The 22,503-nt window shown below is 37.7% G+C and overlaps 1 protein-coding gene across 1 annotated transcript; it reads right to left on the minus strand.

Annotated features, from left to right (window-relative positions):
• Positions 1–9,602: 9,602 nt before the first annotated feature.
• On the minus strand, positions 9,603–10,724 carry LOC145095168 (non-specific lipid transfer protein GPI-anchored 26-like). The gene is made up of 2 exons (XM_079033096.1): positions 10,285–10,724; positions 9,603–10,002 (listed from the first exon to the last, which is right to left on the minus strand). Exons 1-2 carry the CDS (start codon positions 10,622–10,624, stop codon positions 9,785–9,787), a joined length of 558 nt encoding a protein of 185 aa, XP_078889222.1. The 5' UTR covers positions 10,625–10,724; the 3' UTR covers positions 9,603–9,784.
• Positions 10,725–22,503: the final 11,779 nt, after the last annotated feature.

Raw genomic sequence — 22,503 nt, forward strand, 5'->3', positions numbered from 1 at the left:
CACCTCCCAAACGGTGATTTTCCCAAAATACCCTTATATTATGTGTTATGAGATATGGGATAATATGTTATGCATGCTAGAGTTGGCTAGGTATTCTTATTAGGACTAGAGTGGCCTGATTTGTGATACCTTAGCCTGGGGGTTTTGCTGCTAGGAGATGCTTGAGAGTGAGTTGATAGCAGCGGGGAGCTATGAGCGATCTGAGAGTAGACTATGCATAGTGAGAGTAGAGTACTTGGGATTTGGAATCCAAGGAGGAGGACTTGGGGTGAATACTGATGCGGTGTGGACGGTAGTATTGGGCCGGTACTAAGGAAGACACTGGATCAGTGCGCAGCCCAACTAAGAATCCTTAGGGTAGCCGAGATCGAGTAGGAATGGGATATCGAGTGTGTGCACGCTCGAGCGAGTCGCTGATAATTTTTTGTTGTATTTCAGAGAGACATCATGTTTGGGACACGCCACACACCTGAGAGCAGTGGTGTTAGTGACGAGGAAATCCGTAGGTTGATTCATGAGGAGGTGGTTGTTGCCATTCGTGCAGAGATTCTAGAGATGTTCGAGTCTATTAAGACCATGCTGATTGAGACTTTTGATGAGAGATATGCAGCGGTTACTGAGGTTGCAGCCGTTGTAGCTATCGCAGCTGCTGCTGCTGACAGACTTTAGGGTGGTGATGCGTTGCTATTCCGAGAGTTCAGCAACACGAAGCCACCAGAGTTTGATGGGAAGCAGGATCCGATTGCTGCGATGAGATGGGTTTCTCATATTGAGGGATGCTTCTATACGTGTTCATGCACGAAGCATCTGAGGGTTCGGTTCGCGCTGAACCAGCTTCTCTTGGGAGCGAAGGACTGGCGGAAGTTTGTTACAGTGCACTATTCGCCTACTGATCTTGCCGCCGTGACCTGGGAGAGGTTCACCGCCATGTTTCGTGATGAGTACGTTCCCCCGATGGAGAGGGAGCGATTGGCCCAGGAGTTTCTGACCCTCAAGCAGGGTACTGAGTCTGTTATTGTGATCACAAGGATGTTTCATGAGAGAGCGTTGTTCTGCCCTGAGCACGTGTCTACCGAGCAGGCACGTATGAGTCGGTATCTGAGTATTCTGAGGAGGGACATACGAGAGTTCGTGGCGAACTCGTCGTACCGGACATTTGTCGAGCTACAGGAAAATGTTCGGAAAAAGGAGATAGAGCTGGAGACTCAGGATAGAGAGGAGGCGGAGTCTCAGGGGAGGGATCGGCGGTCGACTCAGTCCTAACCGGCAGCCAAGTGGGCCAAGCCCGACGATTCGAGATCAGGGAACCAGAAGGGCCACACTTGTGGCAAGTGCGGCAAGGGTCATGAGGGGGTTTGTAGAGCAGGGTCTTGCTACAAGTGTGGTAAGGAGGGGCACATGGCCAAGGATTGCCCTAAGGGGTTTGCAGTCTGTTTTCACTGCATCCAGACCGGACACCAGAAGGCCGAGTGTATGTAGTTGCAGGGGTCATCCCAGGGAGCATCGCAGGGATGTGCCCCTGCTGCTGTTCGAGCTACCGAGAGTCGGCCAATGAAGGCCGAGACACCAAAGGCTCGCGGGAGAGCCTTCCATTTGACAGCAGAGGAGGTCCGCGCAGCGCCAGATGTTGTGGCTAGTATGTATTCTTTCATTTATTAATTTTGAATTTGTGGTGTTATGCTTATATTATGATATGTGTAGGTACATTTCTTGTGAGTTCTGTACCTGCTTTGGTGTTATTTGACTTAGGAGCGAGTTGGTCTTTTGTACCGTGAGCCTTTAGTCAGCATATTAGTATTGGTTGAGAGGCGTTGAGTCGACCTTTGCGAGTTTCCATAGCTGATGAGAGAGCGGTGTATGCCACTAATATGATCCGGGGATGTGTACTCGAGATCTTCGGCATTGAGTTTCCGATTGATTTGGTCCCGATTGCGATGGGAGACGTCTGCGTCATTGTGGGCATGGACTGGTTGACCAAGTTTGGTGTGGTTATCAACTGCCAGCGGCAGCTGGTGACCATACAAGACCCTATTGGGGGAGTTCTTACGGTTTATGGTGAGGGTACCTGTTTCGGGTCAACATTTTGTTCGGCCACTAGAGCGAGGCAGAGCGAACAGCAGGGCTATAGTGGGTTTGTGGCATATGTGGTGGATACGAGAGTAGATGCAAAGAGACCGAGGTTGGTCGACGAGGTCCCAATAGTGCGTGAGTTTCCAGATGTTTTCCCCGAGGAGTTGCCGGGCATGCCTCCCGAGAGGCAGGTGGAGTATCGATTTGGTTCCGGGGGCAGTGCCTATCACCAAGGCGCCCTATCGCCTTGCGCCTCCAGAGATGCATGAGTTATCCTTGCAGCTTCAAGAGTTGCTGGGAAAGGGGTTTTTATGGCCATGTAGCTCGCCGTGGGGAGCACCGATCCTTATTGTCATGAAAAAGGATGGTTCACACCAGATGTGCATTGATTACCGGGAGTTGAACAAGCTGACGGTCAAGAACAGTTACCCCTTACCGAGGATCGATGATTTATTCAATCCGTTGCAGGGAGCGTCTTGGTTCTCCAAGATTGATCTGAGGTCGGGATATCATCAAATGAGGGTGCGTGAGGAGGATATCCAGAAGACAATGTTCAAGACTCGTTATGGGCATTACGAGTTTGTGGTGATGCCTTTCGGGCTCACCAATGCACCGGCGGCATTCATGGATCTCATGAACAAGGTGTGCAGGCCGATGTTGGATCGTTCAGTGATCGTGTTCATCGACGACATATCGGTGTATTCGAGATCCAAAGAGCAGCATGAAGAGCATTTGAGGGAGATCCTCGGAGTTCTGAGATCGGAGAGGCTTTACGCCAAATTCTCTAAGTGCGATTTCTGGTTACGAGAGGTCTAGTTCTTAGGACACCTCGTCAACTAGAATGGGATATTGGTTGATTCGGCCAAGATTGAGGCGGTGATGAGTTGGGAGGTGTCGAGATCCCCCTGTGAGATCAGGAGTATTCTGGGGTTGGCCGCCTATTATCGGAGATTTATCAGAGATTTCTCCAAGATTGTTGTTCCTCTCACCAGGTTGACCCGGAAGGGCGTAGCATTCAGTTGGGGCCCATAGCAGCAGGCCTCATTCGAGACACTTCGCCAGAGATTGTGCGAAGCCCCAGTATTAGCCCTTCCGGAAGGAATGGAGGATTTTGTGGTGTATTGTGACGTGTCGATATTAGGATGGGGTGCGGTGCTGATGCAGAGAGGTCATGTGATAGCATAAGCATCGAGGAAGTTGAAGTCTCATGAGATGAGATATCCCACTGACGATCTGGTGTTGGGGGCTGTGGTGTTCGCCATCAAGATCACTATTTGTATGGGGTTCGGTGTACCATATACACGAATCACAAGAGCTTGAAGTATCTGATGGATCAGCCCAACCTGAATATGCACCAGAGGAGATGGCTGGATGTGATAAAGGATTATAAGTGTGAGATCCTGTACCACCCGGGCAAGGCTAATGTGGTAGCCGATGCCTTGAGTCGCAGGGCGGAGAGTGCCACGTTATGAGATTTTTGTTTGAGATTGACAGTGATAACTCCGATGTTGGACACCATTCGGGAGGCCCAGGTAGAGGCCATGAGACCGGAGAACCGCAAAAGAGAGCGGGTGATCGGAAGATATCTGAGTTTGTTGAAGATAGCCGTGGGCTTGTGGCCTTTCAGGGTCGGATTTGGGTGCCGTATAAAGGCGGGGCACGTACCATTCTGATGGAGGAGGCGCATAGATTGAGGTTCTCGATCCATCCCGGGGCCACTAAGATGTATTTGGACTTGAAGAGGGAGTATTGGTGGCTCTGTATGAAGAGGGATGTCGCGTGGTTCGTAGAGAGGTGCTTGACCTGTCACAGGGTGAAGGCCGAGCACCAGCATCCACATCGCAAGGGAGATGTGGATCCAGGGTTTTCAAGTTCATATCTACACGTTTGAGGTATCAAATTGAACTCCCTTTCAGTTTTGGGTTAAGATCCATGATCTAGGGTTTTCTATAGCCCTTTTTGGGTTTGATAAGTGGAGTTTATGGTCCCTTGCTATGTTAGACTTCAGATCTGGATCCATAAAGGTCTAGAGAGCTTTCCCCATTCTGCTTTATGATAGTTTATGGAGGAAAGGAGACTAGGTTGCCATGTTAGAAGGAATTTCACCAAGATAAGCCTTGTACACATTGCATGCGGGTCAAGATTCGACCTTTACGTGGTTATTGGTCATGGGGAAGTCATATCTATAGATTAGAGAAGCACATCTGGCCTCAAGAAGTCAGATGAGTGTTGTCATGGGAGGAACTCGCCGAGCCCATAAGGGACTCGACGAGTCGAATCGGGTTTCCCTGCGATTCGCGACCTGTGATGACCCGTTCAGTGAAGGGTTGAATCAGCGAGTCGAGTGAGGACCAGGGGCGAAGAGGACACACATTTACTCGCCGAGTCGGGTCAAAGTTTCACCGTTGACTTTGGTTGACTTTTAGGGTTTAGTCAGTGTTTGGACTTATGAGCCATTAGAGGGGTAGAATGGTCTTTTACCCTTCTTAGAGAGCTTATTGAGAGGGGTTGGCCTAGCCTGTAGAATTTGTATTAATTAGAGTAATTATTTATGTGATTAGGCAGAGGCTAGTGCAGTATTTCAGAGTTCGAGGTTTACCACATTACCCTAGGTGAGTCTTCTCACTATACTTTACCTAAAGTGGTAATTAGAGTTATGTGACAGAGTATACTTTATTCTATATGTTATCTATGTGATTCTGTGCTATATGTGATTTTGAGTTTATAGAGTTTGGACCTAATGGTCGACAGAGTTAGGACTAGAGGGTCCACAGAGTTATGGGACTGGAGGGTCCCACTGAGACACTTTGACTAGAGGGTCATACAGAGTTATAGCCTCGATTGGCTAATATGTGTTGCATGTTTTATTTTTGGGAACTCACTAAGCATTGATGCTTATAGTGTCTGGTGTTATGTGTTTCAGGTACCAGTGAGGATCGTAAGAAGGCGCCGACACGATCAGTACACACACGAGGAGCTTTATACATTATGATCTTGGGATGTGTTATTGGGATTGATATGTGAAACGATGAGATTTTATAATGTTTATGAATGAAAATATGTTTTTAAAAATGTGAAAAATTGTTTTGAAATTTATGGTGTTACATCTGGCTTTGTTGTAATTATTGTTTTGATTGTTGTTTTAAACACGAGTATTGAAAGCAAGTGTAGGAATTTGAAGGTTACCTATATTGCAGTGCCTTTCTTCTTGAATAATCAAGATGAAAATTTTGTCAACAGAAGGAATCGGATCCATGATTAGAATTTGACCTCGTAGTTGAGCATCGCTTGAATTTAGTCCCATCAAGAAACTCATGGCATGTTCAATCTCTTTTGCTCCTCCACACATACACTTTCCACAAACACAATTAGTGTTGTAGTTTGATAGTTCTTCCCAAAGAGTCTTCAACTTTGTGAAATAAGTACTGACTGAATCAGATCCTTATGTCAAATTCATCAAGTCACGCTTGAGTTGAAAAATCCTTGGACCATTGGATTGTTGGAAACGTTCTTTTAATTCCTTCCACATGTCAGCAGCAGTAGAAAGATAAATGATACTTGAAGCAATTTCTTTAGAAATGAAATTGAGAATCCATGAAATAACAACATTGTTATTCCGGAACCAAGATCTGAAGTTTTTATTGGATTCATCAAGTTGCGGAAGTAAACCTTCAACAAAATTCAGCTTATTCTTGACTGGTAAAGTCTTCCGTATAGATCTACTCTAAGTAGTGTAGTTGTCACCTATGAGCGTCTGAGAAACTAACGCTAAACCAGGTCCATCAGAGTTATGAAGATAATACAAATCATTGTATGAATTTGTATCAGTAAAATTTATGTGATTAGGATTCATATTCACGGAATTGAGATTAAATTCTATGAAAATAAGGTTCAAAGAAGCCATGGAATCAATCGATGATGAAGTAAAACGAATTGACAATTCAAGATGAATAGAAAAACAGCTGAATCAAGAAATCACCATTAACGGATTAAGAAACAGAGTATTGCTATGATACCATAACAACTTGTATGAGAATAAATGAAGAGAGAGAAACTGTAATTCTCATTAGTGCAATACTGGTTACAAAGATGCTTATATACATGTTTACAATACGCTAACAGCTCTAACTAACTAACTAACTGGTATTAACAATCTTAACTAATTAGATTGTTAAATTACATTAATACCCCCAATAAGCTCGAAAGAATATAATAAGATATAGCAACATGTTTTACCCTAAAGCAACATCTCTTTAACATAAATCGACATCTTAAAATGTGAATAATCTCAATCTAAAAGGTTAACTAGAACTCTTCATGCTAAGTCTTTAATTCCAGACAACTTGAGTTCAAAAACATCATTAAAGGCTTGTTAGTTCAAAGCAAGCATAATCTTCACTGTTTAGTTAGATAAAAGCCACTGATCTCATGTTTTTAACTCCAAACTCAAACAATGGGTCAAAAACATGATTTTATGAATAACAATCCAATGAATTTAATTTCATTTTACAATTCTAGGGCTAGAAATCCCTTAAACACACATTGAACTAAGAATCAAGCTTAAGAATGAAACATCGATTCTAGTTATTCCATCTAATCATAAATCTAAGTTAAATAATTCATTTTAAGCATAAATAATACATAATTTTCATATTCATGGAGTTTTTTCAAAACTTATAAGATAAACGGAGAAGAAAAGTGTGAAAAAACGACCAAATTCCAAGCTTCATTAGGAAACAATTTTATAATTTTAAACTTGACTTTAAATATGCATCTAGCTAATTATCTTCAAGCTTCCAACCTCATGTTTGGTTAATTGGTTGGGTGAAGGGCAAAATTGGATTATTTCCTTTTATTAATTTGTGTTTTTCAGTTTTATATTATGAGTCAAAGTCTTTTGTTTTATTGTTTTAGAAGTTTGAGTAGGTTTCTATTTCTTTAGTATATAAGTAGAAGCATGTGACATTTTCTTTTAATGCAATTTCCAGTTCTTCTTTTGTTTTAACTTTGAGAGCAAGTAATCTTCTCTTCTCATATATGTTGTTCACTGTTTCGTTTCTTCCTTAATACAAGAAATTGTTTTAGTTAATTAGTTTCTTACACTTGGTATCAAAGCGGTTTCGTTGAAGGGGTGTGATTCGAGGTTGATTACAAGCAATCCTGGTTTCTCTTAATTGGGCTTATGAGAGACTAACCAGAGTCACGGAATAAACAGACAGGAAAACATCAAAGCGGGTGGCTTTGATTCAGTTTGTTTTTGCGGGTGACGGAAGACGGTAAAGGTGGTTGTGACCCTGTCTTGTTGTTCGATAGAAAAGTTCTCTCAGAATAAGCTTGATTAAAGAAGTCGGGGTTGTCAAAAATAATAAGATGACGTTGGTTAAAGAAGGAGGTTTGATGACCTATCAAGTTCCGGTTTTGAATCCAACGAATTATCCGGTTTGGGTTGTCAAAGTCAAGTCGATTATTGATGCACACGACACATGGGAGATGGTCGAACCAAAGGTGTTAGGTGAACCATCTGATCAAAAGAAGTCAAAACAAGCTCTTGCTTTTTTGTTTTAAGTGATACCCAAAGACATGGTGTTGCAAATGACGAGTTACACCGATCCAAAGCAAGTGTGGGATGGGCTGAAAACAAGGTACTTGGGTGTGAATCGGGTGAAAACGGCTCGACTTGCAACCTTAAAAAGGGAGCTTGAAAGCTTGTGTATGAAGGAGGGTGAAACGGTCGATGATTTTGTGACAAACTTATCCGGATTAGTGTCAAAAGTAAGGAGTCTTGGTTACGAGCTTCTAGAAGTCGATTTGGTGAAAAGGTTACTTGATTTGATGTCTAAGTCGTTTCTTGAAATCGCGACTTCAATAGAGCAATGTTTCAAGTTGAATTCAATGTTATTCGATGTAGCGACTGGTAGATTGAAGGAGTACGAGGAGTATATAAGAGGAACCAAGAAAGTGGAGGACACTCAAGGTGGGTTGTTGTTGGTTAGTGAAGAAAAATCACATGTTTGTAAGCGTTGTGACAATGGACGTTCAAATCGGGATGACTTTGGACGTGGCAGGGGAAGAGGTTGGGGTCCGGGAGAAGCCGAGATGGTAATGAACATATTCAGGATAAAAGACACGTTAGATGTTAAAAATGTGATGAGTTTGGTTACTATAGCAACGAGTGTCCTAAGTGAGAAAAACAAGAAGCGGTTCTAACCGAAGAGGAACCAGTGTTTTGAACGAGTGGTATGACCAATCCGATTAAGGGGGTGATTATTGGGTTAATCGGTTGGGCGAAGGGCAAAATTGGAGTGTCTCCTTTTATTAATTTGTTGCTTTATAGTAGGAGTCAAAGTCTTTTGTTTTATTGTTTGAGTAAGTTTCTATTTCTTTAGTATATAAGTAGGAGTATGTGACGTTTTTTTTAATAAAATTCTTCTTCTGTTTTAACTTTGAAAGCAAGTAATCTTCTCTTCTCATATTTCTGTTCACTGTTTCGTTTCTTCCTTCATACAAGAATTTTAGTTAGTTTCTTGCACATTTCCCATCCCTTTCTCAATTCAAGATCCTTTTTATAAAAATAAAGAGAAAGAGTTGGTGCTTATGTTCTTATTTATGGCACTAGAAAGATTTAGTCTCTCTATTGCTTGTTTTCATTTTTCACCATAAAATGGAATCAACTAATGACTAGTCATTCGTATTTATAATATATACCTTAGTCAACTAATTTTTTAGCGAAGTTAATCTCCAAATAGGTTAAACGAGTACAAGAAGTAAATTTAACCAAATCAAACCTAATTTCCCAAACTTAATTCTACTACATATTTAATTTATTAAATTCATTAATTTCACTTTTATTATTAGTATCCAATTTATAAACTTTTAGTTTTTAAATGAATTTACTTCGTAAATAATTTTATTTAAAGCCTAAAACTTCTATCCACAAAATACATAAGTGAAATAGTTTCAATTAGGTGGCGATTCATTTTATTTTTTATGTGTGGTTTTTAATCAAAGAATGGGTGTAATGGTTTCTTCTTGGGAAACATGTTTCTTAGATTAGTCAACAGTGTGAATTGAAGTCGGTTAAATGATAGATTAACTGAGATTTCACATAGTTTGATTAACCACGGAAGGGGAATAGAAGAACGAAGCCACTAGGTCAAAACTGCAAAGAAATTAATTAGTTTGGTGGAAGAAAGTTGAAACAATCATGATTATTGACAACAAAGAAAATGGTTCTTCAAATGGTAATTAACATGTTTATCGGGAAGAATATCTATGGCAGGTCAAGATTTGGCTCAAGGAGCAAACATTGCTAAAGTAACAAAGAACGACTCTTCCATTAACGGGAAGAAACCTGCAACTGATGGTGATATGGTGTACATGCATAATTGAAATATTGAGAGACAGTTATGGTGTTCGGTGTCATGGATAGCGGTTTTCCACGTTCCATGTTAAGTCAAGATTCTAGGTCGTAGAAGTATATGGAGACTGTTAAGAAATAAGTGTACCATCAAGTTGTCAAACCTCAAGGAGACTGTTGAGAATCAGAAAAAGCATATTTATCGGAAACAATACAAAACCGACCAAAAAGAATCCGTACATAGCATGTCACACGATCAGCTCACATCACATGCCAAATTTTACACATAAGAATCACAGGAAAATAAGCAAAATCTTAAATCAAAACATATTCTTTCCGGATATGGTAGTTAATAACTTAAAACACCATAGCATATGCGGCAACTAGTAGTGTAAATACGATAGGAATGGCTGCGAATTTAGTTGAAGATGCATCTGATGAACCATTATCTGTTGATGGCACAGTGTTTGTTTCGCTGCCTTTACCCGAAGGGTTTCCTGAAGGTGTTGTTTCTGAAGAAGGTGTGGTTCCCGAAGAAGGTGTGGTTTCTGAAGGGGAGTTACTTGGAGATGCAGCTGTCCAGTGAACAATGATAAGTAGATAAATTTGACATTTCTAATTTGTGAACTTATATATGAAAAAAGTTATAAATCATAGTCGATTTTTCTTCACTGGGAGGTAGATTCTTTTTGCATCATCTCCCATTGAATTGTATCAATGATATAATGTATCGGTCATTAGATAAAGCATTTGTATCAAAATAACGTATTACCGAAACTTTAGGTTTTATTTGTATATATAATATTCTAAGAGTAACATGAATAATAAGCTTTCTAAGTAAAAATTCAGTTCCTTACCATTGCATCGACTGGTTGGTGGTGTCTGGACATTGCATGCACTAGGTAATGCAAGAGCCTGAGTTTGGTTGATGCTAAGACCCAAAGATGAGCCACCACCATTAAGGACTTGACACAGGCACTCTGGCTGTGATTGGACTACACTCGCAAGTTGGCTGCAACATCCTGATGATGGGGTTGATGTGTTGCCAGAAATGTAGTTGAGGCATGGGGACAAGCTAATTAGCACACTTGTGCACCCTGATGATTGAGCTGTTGCACCTCCGTAGAGGGTGGCCACTATGATCACTAGGATCATTGTTGTCGATGCAATTGTGTTGGTACTTTGATATAGTGCCATTTTGGGTTTAATTTTCAGGGATTTTGGTGTAGTTTTAAATAGGAAGGGGATTTGGATGTGGAATAAAAGATAGGCGCTTGAAGTTGTTGGGAGTTTGGAGATCTTATGAATCAATATATAGGGGAAATTGGTTTGGTCCGAGTCTACTCATGGCAGGTGTTGTGCATAGGTGACCTACTTTTCCTACTTTATAAGTTATAACATTAATAACCACCTAGATATGTAATGTTAATATTCAAAGGAAAGGGGATTTTGAAGGCCGAGAGATAAGAGACCAAATCCAAAACAAAATGATACAGAATTATATTTGTAATTTACTATAGATTATTTATGATATGAAAAAGAGTTCGGTTTTTTTTTATTTATTATTATTATAAGGTAGGACGACTTGCGTTTTGATTAGTTTTGTAGGTGAGCTGCTCAAAGCACCCGATTGGTTTTTGGTAAGTAACAACCTAACTATATAAACAAATACCTCTTCTTGATTTCTTTATTGCTTAGATACACATGCAATTGAGGAAAAAAGAAGCTAATATTCTAAGAAAGACTTTATAACTTTTAAATATGTTATTAAATTAAGAAGTTGTTAAATGACAATCAAACAAAAATAACCTCAGTCTTTTTGGTTTATACTTATTTTATAATTAAAACATAAAATCTAAACTTTAACCGTAAAGATACAAAGCTTTAAGAAGATTGTTAATGTCAACCAGCCGAAGAGTGTGATGACAAAGAAGGCTGTGGGTTTTGTCTAGACCATTCAATGAAGTGAAATGACTCACATCGGCATTTGCACATAACATACCAATGTATACGTAATGAACACTTTTTTTAAAAGTGGACTGTACCACCGCATCAATATTTAAGTGTCCGTTTGTTTCTTTAAGAGATATATTTGGAATCCGCAAACCACATTTGCAGGAAAAGAGAACTGTTGTTTTTAACATATACATACAGTTAAAATAAACGATATCGTAAATAAAGTCGTTATAATTACATCTTTATTTTTTAAGTAGCAACCACCAATAAGTTGTATATAACCAATCATAATTAGTCCACACTACAAGAAATACTGGTATTAACGGCGACAACAGATACGTCGCCGCTAATGCTTCGTCGCTAATGCCGTTCTTATCGCCGCTAATACTTACCTGTCGCTGCTAAAAACGCGTCGCTGCTAATACTTATATGTCGCTACTAAAAACGCGGCGACACGTCGCCGCAAATACGTCGTCGCTAATGCCTTCTTGTCGCCGCTAATACCTACTTGTCGCTGCTAAAAACGCGTCGCTGTTAATACTTATATGTCGCTACTAAAAACACGGCGACATGTCGCTGCTAATATTTCGTCGCTAATGCCCTTCTTGTCGCCGCTAATACTTACATCTCGCTGCTAATACTTATATGTCGCTGCTAAAAGCATCGCTGCAAAACACTATTTTAATTTTTTTTTTTGTTACCATTTTATGAAATATAAATCTACAATTTTATAAAATCAGTTATATTTATAACCCATACACAACCAAAAACAATATAACAATGATAAAATATTAATCCACAACCAAAAATATTAGTCTATACAACCTAATTAAAGTATTATTCTAAACAAACATTTCATAAAATCCTAAAATTCCTACTCCTCGCCATCACTCTCATCATTTCGTTCATTATTTGGTGGTGACAATGAACGAAACCACTCTTCTAATGCCGCAGAACATATCGGGTCCTTCAGTATTGTTTGCAGCATTTCCATCTACAAAGAAATCAAAATATATTACCAATATATCATAATAGTATTATACTTTTCAAAAACTACCAACATATCATTATAGCATTATAGCATTATACTTTTCAAGTTAAACAAACAATTACCTGTGATTGTGGTGGTTCTTGTGTCATCGGTTGTTCTTGATCGTACATAGACACAACGGTAGGGGGTTTACGCCCAATGCCTCTAATATGTCCGCGTCGAACACCCAATATTTTTTCAAAACATTTTCTTGTATCACTTGGCGTTAGACCGCTTGCTGAAGAAGAAGCTTGAGTTTGTTGATTGATCTCCTGAAGTAAAGCATTATGTATTTTCAAAAAATGATAAACATCATAAAAATAGATTACTAAATACCCTTGACGGTATAAACACTTATATGAAAATACAAATTAACCACTTACGTATTATTTAAATACCCTTGATGATATAAAAACTTATATGAAAGTACAAATTAACCATTTACGTATTGTTGCTCGACTGCAGGACTATAAAACACCCATTGGCGATTGAAATTAGCCTTACGAAATACTTCGATTCGAGTGATATCCTATTTAACAAAAAAAATATTAATTATACTTTAAATAAACATTTAAATATATCATAACTTACTTCTTTGAAGCATGCATTACTGTACGAGCTCGACCCCCCTCTGTTTACAACTAGTTGTTTTGAACAGACTTCTTTGTTTGACGCCGAATGACTTAAAAATTCGGGCGATTGAAAATGTTCGACTGCCTTCGCCCAATTTTTTGGTGACATACCGTTAGGGGGTTGTTTAGTTCCATTGGGATATCTGCAGGCCCCCCGATATCCTTAAAATAAGAATGAGCTTTACTTTTTTGGCATCTGTAAACTTTTGCAAGACTCGAATCAATGCTCCGCAACAATTGTGCACACTCCGGATCCAAGTTAACCTTATCCAAATCAAACTTATTCTACAAATACAAAAAAGTTAGTTAATTAAATAATAATCACAACGAAACTTAAAATATTATTCAAGTTACCTTTAGATGCACAACTGTCGCATTCCTTAACGTGGGGGAAACATTATCCCAACCAGATACATTTAAAGGGACGTTGTTCCACAAATATCTCCCAATTTCATGTGTGAACCAATTGGCAGGCTTCCCGATAGGGGAATATGTGATCTCCTTGTCAAAATTCAAATCCACAGTCTTTCCCTTGTTTGCCCTTATCCACTTTCTTCTCTATATTCTTTGACAAGCCCCTTCTTTCCTTTGGAAGCTCGACTGAAAAAATACAATTAAAAATATTAGTCACGATAACTTATAATAAATTAATTAAAATAGGTAACAAATATATCATAATAAAACTTACCATCCTGTTCATGTTGCCCGCGACCAAAGTCTCCTGGAGATGGTGGATACCCAGCTCCATCACCTCCGTGACCAAGGCCCATAATATCAGCCATCATAACAAAGAATATCGCCCACGTAAACCTCATTTGTAGCCCGTAAAATTAAAAGATGTACAATATAGAAATACAATATGAATAAAAGTTAGTTACAAAACAATTTGTGATTATGAATAACTATATTTCTTATAACTATATTTAATATCTAAATTAATAATATAAAATTTAATTTAATAGTTTTACAAAACAATTTATGATTATGAATAATTTTAAAACTAAAATACCACATAAATATTAAATTTGATTTGAAAATTACTTTTTGTAATATACACACTTTGTTTTTCACACATTACATACATAAATACACACACTATACATACAAATACATATAAACATTGTCCTACACATATTTATTATAGCATCATACTTATTTAAAACTAAAATACCACATAAATATTAAATTTGATTTGAAAATTACTCTTTGTAATATACACACTTTCTTTTTCACACATTACATACATAAATACACACACTATACATACAAATACATATAATCATTTTCCTACACATATTCATTATAGCATCACACTTATTTTTCTATTATAGCAACCTAATTCCAAATAATAACCATACAAATAACACACAAAAACATACAAATAACACACAAACACAATTCTGGCGACAATTCATTCCAATTCCAAATAATAACCATACAAATAACATAAAAAAACATACAAATCAAATATATAATTTCAAAAGTCATGAAAAGGAACCTGTGCTAGTGTAATTTAGAGATTTTCCGGTAAGAAATCCAGTTTTCCGGCAACAGATTCGACAGAAGTAAATTTTCCGACAAGGGTTCAAAAAACATTAAATTAAACACTTAAAACCAGTAAAGAAAACTCCAAAACAGAAGTTGAATAAAAAATAGGGAAGAAATCGGACCTTAAATCGAACTTTTGTCGCCGGAAATGAGTGTGGTCGCCGGTAATAATGGAGCTCCACTGGTGGCCAGCAGTAATGGCTGCCGGAGACGAGTCCTGTGGCACAAACGAGGTCGTCGTCAGAGGTGCAATCGTCGGTGATCGTTGGAGGAGTGAAAGCAAGCAAAACGAAAAGAAAAGTGACGCAGTGGGGGGGGGGGGGTTATCTGCAACGAGTATTAGCGGCGACACGTGGGTTTTAGCGGCGACAATAGGTTATTAGAGCGGCGACACCCCTGGAGGGAAAACACAACGCCCTTTTTCCTCATTTCCCACCGTTGGATGAAAAGCGGATCGAACGGACATGGTTGATTTGACGCGGATGGACACTGTAGCATCATTAGTGGCGACACATTTAGCGGCGACACCAACTATTAGCGGTGACATGTAACGTGTCAATTACATGTCGCCGCTAATAGTCGGTGACACCGCTAAAAGGGTCGCTGCTAATACCGATATTTCTTGTAGTGCCACTAATCAAAACAAACAATACAGGAAATCATGTTATTGTCGGTGACACCTTTAGTGGCAACAAAGACTTTTAACGGTGACTCAAGCTTGATTCGCCGCTAAAGGGTCGCCGGTAATGGTTTAGGGACCGAATCCGCGTGAACCCTTTCGAGTAAACACCAAAATTCAGTTCGAGTATCTAATCCAATCGATGCAACCTCCTTTTCGTACAAACGCAATAACAGCGACAAAAAGTCACCGCTAAAGGTCGATGAACTTATACCCTTTTTCTGTCTCAGTTTTCTTTATTGTTGTTGCCTCCTTCTTTGATCTTACTTTCCTCGAGCTCAATGACACCGACGATCAACGACGACAGTTTATTTCTTCCTTTGCCTTCAACCACCGACCGACCACCTCAATCATGGGTTACCACCGGATTCCGGCGATGATTTGGTTGTTACCAGCGAAATTTGGAGCTTCATAGACCTACATCATTTATCTATCTCTTTCTCTTATAACCTCTATTTCCAACTTATATTCGAGATTAACTGTAGAAAAATGTTGATTTTCAGTTTTTTCCCGACTGTTGTTGTTCATTGGTCGGCTGTTGTTGTCATCGACGAAGATTGTTGATTTCCGATCACCAATTTTAATTTATGACCACCACAGGTTCATTTCTCTGTTAATTTCAAGATTATTTTCAAAATTTTTGTATTTGTGTTTTATATATATAATTAGCCATATTTGTATATATTTGGTATATATCTATGTGTATTTTCATGGTATATGTATGTGAATGTATTTATAATATGTATTTGTATGTATGAAAATATGAATGTGGAATATTGTATGTGTGTCTAGTGTATTTATATGTGTGTATATGTGTATTTGTATGTGTGTGTGTGTATAATGTGTATTGTTATGTATGCAATATGGATTGTATGTATGTATGAAATGTGGATTTTATGTAATGTGTATATTGCAATTTCATAATGGAAAAAGAACGAATAAAGTAGGATGTTATTATTGATAATGGTATTTAAAGTATATGTGTATTTGTATGGAATGTGGATTGTATGTTGTATAATGTGTATTTGTATGTATGAAAACATGAAATTATGTATGTAGATTTGAATTTATATGCAATATGTATTTTTTTGTAGGATGCTATTATTGAGAATGTTATTATTGTAATAGAAACTTTATTTGGATTCTTAGTTTAAATAAAAATGCTTATTCTTATGTAACGTGTACTTGTAATAGAAATTGTATCTATATATCTTATAATTTTTCAGGTAATGGTATTAATATGACTCTTGTTTCTGTACTCCATGACTATTGTTATGGGTCGTGGACATGAGGGTGATGGAGTCGGCGACCCACCTCCCTAGTCGGTAGAGGTCCTAGTCAGTATGAGCAGGATGGTAAGTCTTATTATGAATTTCTATTTACTATTTTTATTCAGTTATTATAAAATACCATTTATAATTATTTTCAACTATATTATTATTGTGCCACCGATGAGAGTCAGAGGAAAAGAGAAAAACATTAAGCTCGAAAAGACGCTCTTAAATAATAAGGGCAAACCAATTAACTTGGACTATGATAGAGATATGACATTTGTGATCGGATTTAAGCATAACAAACAAAAACCTATGTGTGCATGTAACCCTAATTTATAGATCTATGTTTTCTCTAACTAAACATACAACATTTGAACATCAATTGGGAAACCCTAAGAATCCTATATGTGACACTCCCGAACCAGGACGACGGAAACATCCGGGAGCGGAGGACGTCATTGTATAGTATCATAACAATTGAATATGAATGAAACATAACAACTCATTCATCATACATAGAGAATACAAGCTTACATTGTTTACATAGTGTATTTGTTCAAAGTTTACACAACATTATCTGAAAAGTAACAATTCCAAAATGCAACAAAAATCAAATTCCTAATGTCTTAAGTACCTGCTTACTGGTTACCTAATAATACAAGTCATTTTGAAAATCGTCAACAATGAATGTTGGTGAGTTCATAAGCATTCTTGTATGAAAAATAGTTTGTATCTGCTTTGTTTGTAAAGTGTGGTATGTTTCCAGAAAATCTAATATTTTCTATAAAAGTGAATTTTATGTTTATTTCCATGACTATGAGTATATGTATGCATGTTTCTTTAAATCATGTAAATGTATGTTCCCAGAAAATCCCATATTTTCTGATTATATGAAAACTGTGGTCTTTAACCCTAAGACCGGAATAGTGACAATAGAGTACTGAAAAATGTTTGTAGTTTTATTATTTATAAAACCAATGGAGTGTAAGCTTCTCGTAAACCAAGATAGTATTGTTAATCCCTATGTGAGTTATTATAACCATGCTAATGTGACTGTTATGCATGTACAACGTTCTTCAGGCCTCAAAATCGGTAAGATATTTGTTACCCTAGACTGGCCCGTCTAGCTGTAGTGAACAACTCAAATGTGGGATTGTCAATCCCGTATAGATCTATATACAACTATCGCGCTCTCCCTCTAGGAGACTCTGGTTATAATGCATGACTTAAAGTGTACATTGGGTAGGTACGACAAAGTGAATATGTCTCACTAGAGCATTAACGGATTTACGCGAACTTTGATTCTCATTTTGTATGTAATGAAATGTCTTCACTAGTGTAAAATCGTGATAGGAGTTTTATGACATGCATTTTGTAGTTTATGACACGCGTTTTTAATGGTTTTCATGTTACACATTTTATGACATGTGTTCTGTGACACGCGAATTTTTCTGTCAAGAATTTGTCTCGTAATCACTTTTGCGAATACTAGTTATAAATCTTTATATAAATAACTAATAATAGTTATATCTAGTAATAAACATAATATTGTTTTTCTTGAGTTTTTACAGCATCCAAAAAAAGTGATGACAAAACTACGACTATTTTGCTAATAAGATTATTTGTAAAAGAAAACTAACAAACTTTGTAGTTATGTTTTACAACTTTTTACCGGTTTGTAAACTTGTAACACGAAATACTTTTATTCTAGTAAATCATGATTTTTATGTAACAAAAGGATAACAAACACATGTGTCAAAATTTTTATGTTGTTAACACATGATATTAACTTTTTTATACAAGAATATGCTCCATGTTCATCATGTATTCATAGTGCATGAAATTGTCCAATGGACAACCGCATTTTGACTTATAACAAGTTTGTAAAACACGGTTTTTATGTATGTAAACATGAAATTTTGTCATCAAATGCATAAATCATTTCATAAACAAGTTGGTGCATGCAAATATCCAAAAGGTAAACGAAACTTAACTTGTATCCCCCCCCCCCCCCAAAAAAAAAGCATGAAAAACACGAAAACATGGGGGCATGAAGCTGACCTTGGTAATTCGTGAGTTGTAGAAAGGAAAATGTAGAAGATGTCGAGCCTAGCCTTGCACAAACTGAAGAACACTCGAAAATTGCTAGTGTTCTAAGGAATCTAGCACATGAAAATGGAGTGTAAACAAGATGATCTTAACCTAAAAATGTATAAAATCATTTTGGTTTTACAAGAAACTTACCAAAGTTTTCTAGGACCACTTGAAGATGTGCCTTCCCTTGGAGGTGGTTCATGAAATTTGGAGAGGGAATGAGAGTGTTTGGAGAGTAAAATGAGTGAAAACTAATTTTAGTGTGGGTGTGTACGGGTTTGTGGCCGAACACACCTTAAATGGGGGGGGGGGGGTTTGCTTTCTTGTTATTTGGAGGGTAATTAGCTTAGAAGTATACTGGTCATTAGTACATATGCATGGATATATGATGGTTAATTGTATTTATGTTTTTAGGGTATAAGTGAGGTGTCACCACATTTTGGTATTTATTTTTCTCTTTTTTTGTTTGTCTTGACTCCCAACGAAAGCCTCACAAGGTTTTCGGCCATAGTGGCTACCCAAGGGGGGGGGGGGGGGTTTCGGTTTTAGGGTAGCGGAAAGCACCCCTTCTCCTAAAAGGTTTTGCGGTTTTGATGTGTGTATCAAAGTTGGAATATGTTTATATACTAAAGATAACAATGTCAAATATGAGTTTGATTTAAAACAAGTTTAAGTAAAAAGTATTTTGCATATAAAACTTGTTATTTATAAAATATTGATATTTACTTTGCAATACTTATTAAGAGATCTAGTCTCATAAAAAGAATTTTAATCATTTCCGAATATGAAAGTGATTGTTATGAAAAACAATTTAAGTAAATAGTCGATAATTTATAAATTAAAATAACTAAGACATATATTTAGACAAGCTAAATTAAAACATACATTGTTCCAAAACAAATATTGTTTCATATTACAAGTACATTATGTTCCTAGCATAATTAATAAACTAAACTCAGAGAGTGTAGTTCTAACTTGATTGTGCTAAGTTGGTTACTTTTTTGTAAATATCTGCAAGCCATTTAGAAATATAAGATTAACATTTAAGTATCAATTACCTAATTGTTATATGAAAAATATGAGTATATGTAGTAGATACCTGAAGTACTAGTCTCTCCTAGACATTCTTTTTGTTGAGAATTGTTATCGAGAATAAGAAAACAATTATGATTGAATGATTGAAAAGTAAGAACAAAATGACTAAATATTAATCAGATCTTATATTGATGAAGACTGATTACAAAACTTTAAAGTAGAAAGAATTCTCGAGAGCAAAAGTTCTTTCTACTTCTATCCTCAGTCCCTATTTATAGGTAACCTGCGTGTACAAAAAATATACTAAGTCTATTACAATACGCTTCGCATAAAACTGACTTAGTAAAATAACTACAAATGCGAAACTAAACAAACAAACATTTCGACTTTTACAATTCAACCTCTACAATCTCCCCCTTTGTAAACAGTCGAAGCTATTAAGTCCATAAACCTTTGAACAACTGAATGAATTGTCTTTCGCACTTCTCCATACCAAGAAATCACCTTCTTGAGCTCCTTCTTGTCTCCTTCATTATTCTTCTTGCAGTTGTTCATACGAACAATAAAGTTCGTATATTGCGAAGAAGTATATCTTTCAACCTCTAAGACCTTGAACAAAAATTTTTTGGGCTTCCCCTTCGTATCTCTTCCCGAAAATACCATGCCGAAAGGTTTCAGGCATATTTCCCCAACAACATACTTTGATAATGTTGACTGGGTCAAGGTTTCGTCCCAAGGAACATTCACTTCTCTTACCAAAGTAGTTGTGAGTTCCTCATCAGTTAAAGCCAAACAATCGAAGTAATTATCGATATACGTCTTGACATGTGTGAACCCGATTCTAAACACTTCAGTCTCAGATCGTTTAAGCTTATTCTCTTCCATATGTTTCAAAATGAGAGCCACTTAAATCAAATCATTGCAATTCATCAGAGGGAAGTCATCTATTGTGAAATCAAACTGCTTGTTATCAGCTCGAATAACAAAATAACGAAAATTCTGAAGCATGTCTTCAAACATCGTATCCTTCTTGATCGTCAACACCTTTTTGATCTTCATTAAAGACCATACTTCATCTGGATTCTTCCCCAATACAACATGAAATCTGATTTTCATGTGTATGTAGTCATCAGCATTATCGAACTTCTCGCTAATCTTGTATTGAGCTGTAATGAAAAGCATTTCGTTAATCGGAAAATCCAACTGGCATTTGTCCGAATTCGCAATATCGTAACTTCTCTTTGGCTTCTTCTCGAATTCATACATCTCCCTTCCCACAACTTTTGACTCTATTGTTTCATAAGAGTATAGCTTCGCAGGATCTCCATTGTGGGAGGATCACTTGCCCTTTGCCTCATAATGCTTTGAAGTTGCCTCATTCTTTCCAACTCAGCCTCTGCTTCAACTTTCTTCTCCTCCTTCGATTTTTCGTACAAAATTCCTTTTCGTTTTCCCACACTATCAGTTTGAGGTTTCATACTAGAACTTCCTTCTTTTGCCCCAATCAATATTCCTTTGGCAATTGGTCTTGTGGTTATTGTTGTTGAGGAAATCGGCATCGTGAATATTGGAAGAGTAGATTTGAGCTGAGTAGATATGACTTTCCCCACGGTCTTCGCATCATGCTCTTTTCTTGAGTTTTTCTCTCCCCCTTGCACCCCTGTGAAAGCAGGTGGGGCACTCTTCGGTAGTAAAGAGGTGAAGTTCGCAATCGGAGCCAGTGCCTTCTGAAGTGCTTGTTCCGAAGTATTTACTTTGAGAGTCAAGAATTCAGGAGTGAGAATAGCGAAGATGAAGATTGCGAAATCAAGGCCTTCAACTCAGTCACCATTTGAATCAACTGATCAAACTTCGCCATATTTTCTTTGTGATTCGCATCAAAGATAGGAGCAGCAATAGCTTTGTTGATGTCTGAGACAACTACAATAACCCTCTTCTGAACTTCAATCTGTTGAGAATGAATATCTTGAAGCTCCTTCGCAAGTTCGGTCTTTAACTATTCAATCTTGAAGTTTACATCCTCCCGAACCTTCTTTACATCCTGCACAAACAGAACATGGCGTTCTTTTGCTACAGATTGTAAATCTTTAACGACTCCATTGAATGAAATTCCTTGAGCTTTAATGCGAAGCTCATTGTTTTTGTCTGTCTGATCAACCTTATCCATTATTCTTTTCTCAGCAGCCTTGAGCATAACATCAACCTCTATTGCTGAGATAGATGACATTCTGCCAGAATCAGCTTGTGACTGAATAATGGCATTCAACTTATGATTCAGGATTTTGAATTGCTTTCCTGTCATAAGCATATGATCAGGTATATCCTCCTCCTCTAAATCAAAATGAATATCTTCAAATACTCCTCCAAAAGCTCCTCCTTCGGTTTCATTATCAGACATGGATTGCGAAGGTTGAGGAGTTTCAGGGGATTGTGAGGGAAATAGGGTTGTAAATGGATTTTGTAGAGGGTGGTCAAAAATGGATAAGGTAGAAAGTGTAGAGGATGGAAGTGATACTAGTGATAAGGAAATGGGTAATGTAATTCATAGGCTAATTGGCAGAGTGGTTTCAACACTTGTGATAGGTGCCCCCATATCAGATACGTTCACAACCGTATCGAAAATAGGTACCTCCTCAGAAACTGATTTGGTAGTGACTATTTCAAGTGGTTGTGTGGAAATTTGCGAAACATGTATAATGGACACATCTGGAAGAGAAACGATTACCGGTGTAGAAACTGGTGGAGTGTCTGGAACCACCTCTTCATCTGAAGACTCATTGCGAATAATCAACTTTCGCTTCTTCAACAAGGTTTGTTGCATTTGTTTT

This window comes from Lactuca serriola, chromosome 1, assembly GCF_051521515.1.
Source record: "Lactuca serriola cultivar US96UC23 chromosome 1, Lser_US96UC23_V15, whole genome shotgun sequence".
NCBI lineage: Eukaryota > Viridiplantae > Streptophyta > Magnoliopsida > Asterales > Asteraceae > Lactuca > Lactuca serriola.

Excerpts from the sequence above, each read along its gene's own strand:
- LOC145095168 (XM_079033096.1), bottom strand. The coding sequence starts at position 10,624 with ATGGCACTATATCAAAGTACCAACACAATTGCATCGACAACAATGATC. Across the intron at positions 10,003-10,284 it reads ACCAACCAGTCGATGCAATG|CTGCATCTCCAAGTAACTCC; the intron begins GTAAGGAACTGA and ends TTCACTGGACAG.